Raw genomic sequence first — 7321 nt, 5'->3', positions numbered from 1 at the left:
TCACAAACTGACAGATACAGGGAGATCTCACATTCACTTGCCAGATTATAAAAGGTAATGAAAAAAAATCTTTCTTCCAGACCTGAAACTGACAGGCACAGAATAAAGGAGTGACTTACATTGCAGTAAGTGACCAGAATGAGGAAAATCCATATTCACATGTCAGAAACTGACAGCTGAAGAGTAAAATCTGAAGTAACATCACACTCTGACAGATATGGATTGATGCCACAATCACTTACCAGCAACTAGCAGGTACAGAGTAAAGATCTTTATTCCATACCAGAAACTGACAGGTACAAAGAGGGATGAGGTCATGCAACTTGAACTTCGGAAGCTTGGTAGCAGATTAAAGAAAAGGGGTCCACAAAGGTTGTAATCGCTGGATTACCCCCGCTGCCACGTGCAGGTGAGTATAGGAATAGGAGGATAGAGCAGATGAATGTGTGGCTGAAGAGATAGTGCAGGAGGGAGGGCTTTAATTTCCTGGATCACTGGGTCTGTTTCTGGCCAAGGTGGGAATTGTACAAGTTGGACAGATTGCACCTGAACTGGATCAGGACCAACATCCTTGCTGGGAGGTTTGCACGTGATTTTGGGGGAGGGGGGTGGGTGGTGGTTGTAAACTAATTTGGCAAGGGGTGGGATACAGAGGGGACGTACAGTAAGGGTTGATGCACAGTCAAATATAGAAGAGAAACTGAGTCAGGCTGGAAGGCAGAGAAAAGGCAGACCTGTTAAGACACAAACGAACACTGCAAGGCTGGATTGCATCTATTTTAACACAAGGAATCTTACTAGTAAGGCAGATGAATTGAGGCCATTTATTAACACACGGAAATATGATATTATTGTTTTCACGGAGACATGGTTGAGGGAAGGGCAGGACTGGTAGCTCAATATTCCAGGGTATTGAATCTTAAGGCATGACAGGGGAGGGTATAAAATAGGAGGTGGCAGTGCACTGTTGATCAAGGAGTCAATTACTGTATAAGGAGCGATGATATCTTCGAACATTCCTCAAATGATCCATATGGGTAGAACATAAATACAAAAAGGGGGGTAATCACTTGGCTGGGAGTGTATGACAGGCCTCCAAACAGTCAGTGAGAGATAGAGGAACAGATATGCAGGCAAATCTCAGAGAGGTGTAAAAATAATAGGGTAATAATTGTCGGGGATTTCAACTTACCCAATATCAACTGGGATCGTCTCAGTGCAAATGGCTTAAAGGAGGCAGAATTCTTAAGGTGCATACAGGAGATCTTTTTGAGCCAGCAGGTAGAAAGTCCTATAAAAGAAGGAGCCCTGCTCGACCTAATCCTAGGGAGTGAAGCCGGACAAGTGGTAGGAGTGTCAGTGGGGAAGCATTTCGAGGATAGTGGCCATAACTAAGTAATATTTAAGGTAGTTATGGAAAAGGACAAAGAGGGACCAGAAATAAATGTACTCAATTTGGGGAAGACCGATTTCAATATGATAAAACAGGATTTGGCCAAAGTGGACTGCGAGAAGCTACTTATAGGAAAGTCTACATCAGACTAGTGGGAGTCATTCAAAAAGGAAATAATGAGAATTCAGGGCCAACATGTTCCCATAAAGGTGAAGTGTAGGACAAACAAATCCAGGGAACCCTGGATGTCAAGGGATATAGAGGATTGGATAACGGAAAAAAAAAGAGGCTTAGGGCAGAAAACAGCGGAGGCCCTAGAGGAGTATAGAAAATGTCAGGGGTGCGGGGGGGGAGGGGAGGTGGTAATTAAATAAAAATATATAAGAATAATAAGCAGAGTGAGGAGGTGACTTGGAAAAAAAATCGTGTCGAACAAACTTGATTGAATTTTTTGAGGAGATGACTTGATGTGTCGATGAGGGTAAGGCAGTTGATGTTATCTACATGGACTTCAGTAAGGCTTTAGATAAAGTCTCACATGGGAGATTGGTTAAGAAGGTAAGAGCCCATGGGATCCAGGGCAATTTGGTAAATTGGATACAAAATTGGCTTAGTGGCAGGAGGCAGAGGGTGATGGTCGAGCGTTGTTTTTGTGAGTTAAAGTTTGTGATCAGTGGTGTACCACAGTGATCGATGCTGGGACCATTGCTGTTTGTAGTGCACATGAATGATTTAGATGTGAATGTAGTAGATATGATCAGTAAGTTCACAGATGACATGAAGATTGGTGTCAGAAATGGTGAGGAGGAAAGCCTTAGATTACAGGATGATATAGATGGTCTGGTAAGATGGGTGGAGCAGTGGCAAATGGAATTTAATCCAGAGAAGTGCGAAAATATGAGGTGATGCATTTTGGGAGGCCTAACAAGGCAAGGGAATATACAATGAATGGTCAGATCCTAAGATGTACAGAGGGTCTATGGACAAGTACACCAAGGTCCCTCAGATCACTGAAGGCAGCAGCACGGGTAGATAAGGTGGTTAGGAAGGCATATGGGATACTTGTCTTTATTAGCCGAGGCATAGAATATAAGAGCAGGGAGGTTATGAGGGAGCTGAATAAAATACTAGTTAGGCCACAGCTGGAGTACTGTGTACAGTCCTGGTCAACTCACCAAATTGCAACGGAGAGCGTGCAGAGGAGATTCACCAGGATGTTTCCTGGGCTGTGGCATTTCAGTTATGAAGAGAGACTGGATAGGCTTGGGTTGTTTTCCTTGGAGCAGAGAAGGCTGAGGGGGGAACTGATTGAGGTATACAAAATTACATGGGACATTGATCGTATAGATAGGAAGAAAACATTTCCCTCAGTGGAGGGATCAATAACTAGGGGAGATAGATTTAAGTAATGGGCAGCAGGTTTAGAGGGGACTTGAGGAGAAAATATTTCACGCAGAGTGTGGTTGGAATCTGGAACACACGACCTGAAGGGCTGGTAGAGGCAGGAACCCTCACAGCATTTGAGAAGGATTTCGATGAACACGTGAAACGTCATAGCATACAAGACTATGGGCCAAGTGCTGGAAAATGTGATTCGAATAGATTCATACTTGATGGGAGGCAGAGACACAATGGGCCAAAGGGCCAATGTAGCGGAGACCACTTTGTGAGCAGCGAATACAGTATACCATATTGAAAGAATTCCAAGTAAATCGCTGCTTCACTCAAAAGGAGTGTTTGGGGCCTGGGATTGTGAGGAGAGAGGAGGTAAAGGGGCAGGTATTACACCTCCTGCGATTGCAGGGGAAGGTGCCGTGGGAAGGGTACAAGGTGGTGGGGGTAATGGAGGAGTGGACCAGGGTGTTGTGGAGGGAATGATCCCTTCGGAATGCTGACAGGGGAAGGGAGGGGAAGATGCATTTGGTAGTGGCATCACGCTGGAGGTGGCAGAAATGGCGGAGGATGATTCTTTGGATGTGGAGGCTGATGGGGTGGAAAGTGAGGACAAGGGTATCCTCGGTTGAGGAAAAAGGAAGACATATCAGAAGCGCTGTCATATAAATCTTTCATGTGGTTACTTGTGACTGCAGCTGACCAACCTTATTTGGCACGCTACATGGAGATAAGGACTTGCACTTCAATGCTCGCATTTGCCCCACTCTGACCCCCACTATATTGGACGATTCGGTCCTGTTGATGGTCGGAAGTGCAGAGGGGCGCTACATCCTGATAAGGAAGGGAACTATAGAGAGTGAAAAAAGAGACGAGTTCGTACTAGCAAAATAGAAATGGTTGATGAGGAAGAGGGACTCAGAAAGTCACTGATGTAGATGGGTAAGGGCCGGCAAAGGGGTTTGGACGATCTGACTGCTGCGACAGTTTGTGGCTGTGAGAAGCACAAAATGTGATTGGTTACTTTAGATACCCAATCAGATAGATACAGAACATCAGGCAGTGACATCATTGTAAGCCAGCCAATCATGAACATGGCCTTCTCCCATCCTTCATTAGCATAGGGTTCTGGGGATGTCTATAAAATGCGAGCTTGGAGCGAAATTTCGGTTATTCTGTGTCTGAAGTTGATGGTGATCATGGTTGACGAGAAGAAAACTGCAGCACCTTCCAAGAAGGGCGCCAAGAAAGTTCTGAAGAAGGCGCCAGTGAAGGGCAGCAAGAAACGGAGAAGATCCAGGAAAGAAAGTTACTCCATCTACGTGTACAAAGTGATGAAGCAGGTTCACCCTGACACCGGCATCTCCTCCAAGGCCATGAGCATCATGAATTCGTTTGTGAATGATATTTTCGAGCGAATCGCGGGTGAGGCTTCCCGCCTGGCCCATTACAACAAACGCAGCACCATCAGCTCCCGGGAGATCCAGACCGCCGTGCGCCTGCTGCTGCCCGGGGAGCTGGCCAAACACGCCGTGTCGGAAGGTACAAAGGCGGTCACCAAGTACACCAGCTCCAAGTAAATATCCGCAATGTACTGAAACACACCCAAAACACAAAAAGGCTCTTTTGAGAGCCACGCACAACTTCTCTGAAAAAGCTACAACATTGTCTGTATAGTATCGACTTATATTGATTTATATATCAAGTGTCCTTGCCTTTGTGATCTCTGTTTTACTCCCATAGATTCTGGTTAATGCAGTTTCACTGCCCGTGCGATCTTTCTGTCTCTAACTAATAATGTCCCGTACATAAATTACTGACCACTGACCATTTGTGAGGTTTGTTCTCGGACGTGTTCATATTCGGCCCCTTTTCTGTATTTCGACAATAAAAGCTGATTTAACGCACATACATCAGTTCGCAGTCACTAATTTCCCTCGTTCACGTTTGACCTCAGAAATTAATAAGTACATTATCTGGAACCCCGGGTGGTGTCGGAACCCTCGGTCTCACACGCTGACACCTGACACTGAAAATCTACACTCCGCTGTTGTCTCCCACGAATAACAAACAATCGTTCATCAGTGATGCGGTATTATTATGAAAATTGACATGAAATGTGCCCGGTTGGAGAATGTTGTGAAAGAGACTTTCTGCCCGCTGGTTTTAAAAAGGACAGAGAGTAAACCCGAATAGATGTCAGAATGTCAAAGCCAATCTGGAACTTATTACCAAATGTAGAATAACACAATATGAAAAAGGTTTTATTTATTTAACCGGAAAAAAAGAACTAGAAATGTGATATTCTGTATTGAAGCCGCCCCAATATATTGGCGGGCTTTTCAAATTTGAAAAATCGGTTGCAGTCTGACAATTTGGCGCCGTTTTTTTCCGCCCTCATCTCCTTGGCGTCTCCTGATTGGTGATTTCAGCAGCTCTCCGATTGGTTACATGAAGAGCACAGAGCAGAGTGACCAATCAGCAGTGCCCACCACTCCATTCCTCCAGAAGGTACAAGGAGGAGGAATGTGGGCGGATCTCAACATTCTTCGTGAAAGTGCTTGTGAGATTGTGGAAATGTCTGGAAGAGGGAAGACCAGTGGTAAAGCTCGGTCCAAGGCCAAGTCCCGCTCCTCCCGAGCTGGACTGCAGTTCCCGGTGGGACGTGTTCACAGGTTCCTTAAAAAGGGCAACTATGCTGAGCGGGTGGGTGCCGGAGCCCCGGTCTATCTGGCTGCTGTGCTCGAGTATCTGACAGCTGAAATCCTCGAGCTGGCCGGCAACGCGGCCCGGGACAACAAGAAGACCCGTATCATCCCCAGACACTTGCAGCTGGCCGTCCGCAACGACGAGGAGCTCAACAGGCTGCTGGGAGGGGTGACCATCGCACAAGGCGGTGTGCTGCCTAATATCCAGGCCGTGCTGCTGCCCAAGAAAACCAGCGCTCCGAGCACCAAGGGCAAGTGAAGCTGCCAGACCTGAATTTGACAACCCAAAGGCTCTTTTCAGAGCCACCCACTTTATCTGTGAAAGGGCTGGTTACTGTCTGAGAGACGGTAATGTTATACTGTTCGCGTTATTTTGTGTTGCTATGAATTGTACTGGAGTCGAGCAAATGCTCATCAGATGAAATGTATTTTAATTTTCTCTTGCCATATTTGTAAGGCTTTTTTACAATACTACCGTTTATATACCACTAAGGCGTGTCTTGAGTTCTAAAATGAGCTACTCTGATAAAATGACTTGTATACAATGGTGTCACTGCTCTCACACTGAAAACTGCAAGGTCATGAAATTCCCAGCTGCAATATGGAGACAAAGGAATCTGGGTCACTCTGCTTCGAGAGTTATCAGTGGATAGTAAAGAGGGTGGTCACATCCTTCTGAGACGTTTATGTGCTGGAATCAACAAGAGATAACAGCTCTATCTTTTGCCAATTTGATGTCTCTTTGAAGAGCCGTTGTGTTATCAGATGCCAAACTCAGTTCCGGGCAGGGTCAGTATTTTTTTTCAGGGCAGTTGTTTCAAAAGCTGAAGGCGGATTTTAAAAGAGATGTTGCATTTCGTGTTTTATTTCTGTACATTGTGGAGATTTACAAGGAACTGGGATAATTCGTCAGTGTTTTTGTCCCTGCCAAGGCGGCGTGCTTGGAGAACTCCCCGGACAGCAGCAGACCCATTGCGGTCGATATGTGTGTACACAAATCACAAGATCCAAATGATTGTAGACTGATGCCATCTACTGGTTAAAAGTGAGTCATGCAAGAATATTCCCATTCCTTCAGAAATATCTGAAATTGGAGAGGAATAACATCGAGTGTGTTGGGGGCAGATTCAATCGAGACCCTGAAAACACAATTGGATAATTATATCGACAATAAACCAAAACTGTAGAGCAATGGAGAAAAGGCGGGTCGGTGGGAGGAGGTGAACTGGTCTTGCAGAGAGCATGCCACGACACGACGGGCCGAATAACCAACTTAATAGAAACATAGAGAAATTGCATCATGAGGAAATCATTCGGCCCTTCGAGCCTGCACCGCCAGTCAATATGATCATGGCTGAGCATCCAAACTCAGTACCCTGTTCTCGCTTTGTCCGCGTATCCTTTGATCCCTTTAGACATAAGCGGTGATCATTTTAGAAATAAAGACACGCTTTAGTGGTACAGAGAGTCAGAGAGAGATGCAGCACTGAAACAGGCCCTTCGGCCCACTGAGTCTGTGCCGACCATCAACCACCCATTCATACTATTCCTATATTAATCCCATATTCCCTACCACATTCCTCTCTTCCCTCAATTTTCCTACCTGCACTAGGGGCAAATTTACGATTGCCAATTTACCCATCAACCTGCAAGTGTTTGGCTGTGGGAGCAAACCGGAGCACCTGGCGGAAACCCACGCGGTCACAGGGAGAACTTGTAAACTCCGCACAGGCAGTACCCAGAACTGAACCCTGGTCGCTGGGGCTGTGAGTTTGCGGTGTTCATCACTGTGTGGCCCTAAAAGGTAGTACTGTAAAAAAAAAAGCCT

The 7321-nt window shown here is 45.7% G+C and overlaps 1 protein-coding gene across 1 annotated transcript; it reads left to right on the top strand.

Annotated features, from left to right (window-relative positions):
- Positions 1–3984: 3984 nt before the first annotated feature.
- Positions 3985–4402, top strand: LOC137356147 (histone H2B 7-like). The gene has a single exon (XM_068021957.1). The coding sequence runs from the start codon at positions 3985–3987 to the stop codon at positions 4363–4365; it is 381 nt and encodes a 126-aa protein (XP_067878058.1). The 3' UTR covers positions 4366–4402.
- Positions 4403–7321: the final 2919 nt, after the last annotated feature.

This window comes from Heterodontus francisci, chromosome 45 (assembly GCF_036365525.1).
Source record: "Heterodontus francisci isolate sHetFra1 chromosome 45, sHetFra1.hap1, whole genome shotgun sequence".
Lineage (NCBI taxonomy): Eukaryota > Metazoa > Chordata > Chondrichthyes > Heterodontiformes > Heterodontidae > Heterodontus > Heterodontus francisci.
This window is presented reverse-complemented; position numbering and strand designations above follow the sequence as displayed.

Coding starts and splice junctions, on each gene's coding strand:
- LOC137356147 (XM_068021957.1), top strand. CDS start 3,985: ATGGTTGACGAGAAGAAAACTGCAGCACCTTCCAAGAAGGGCGCCAAG.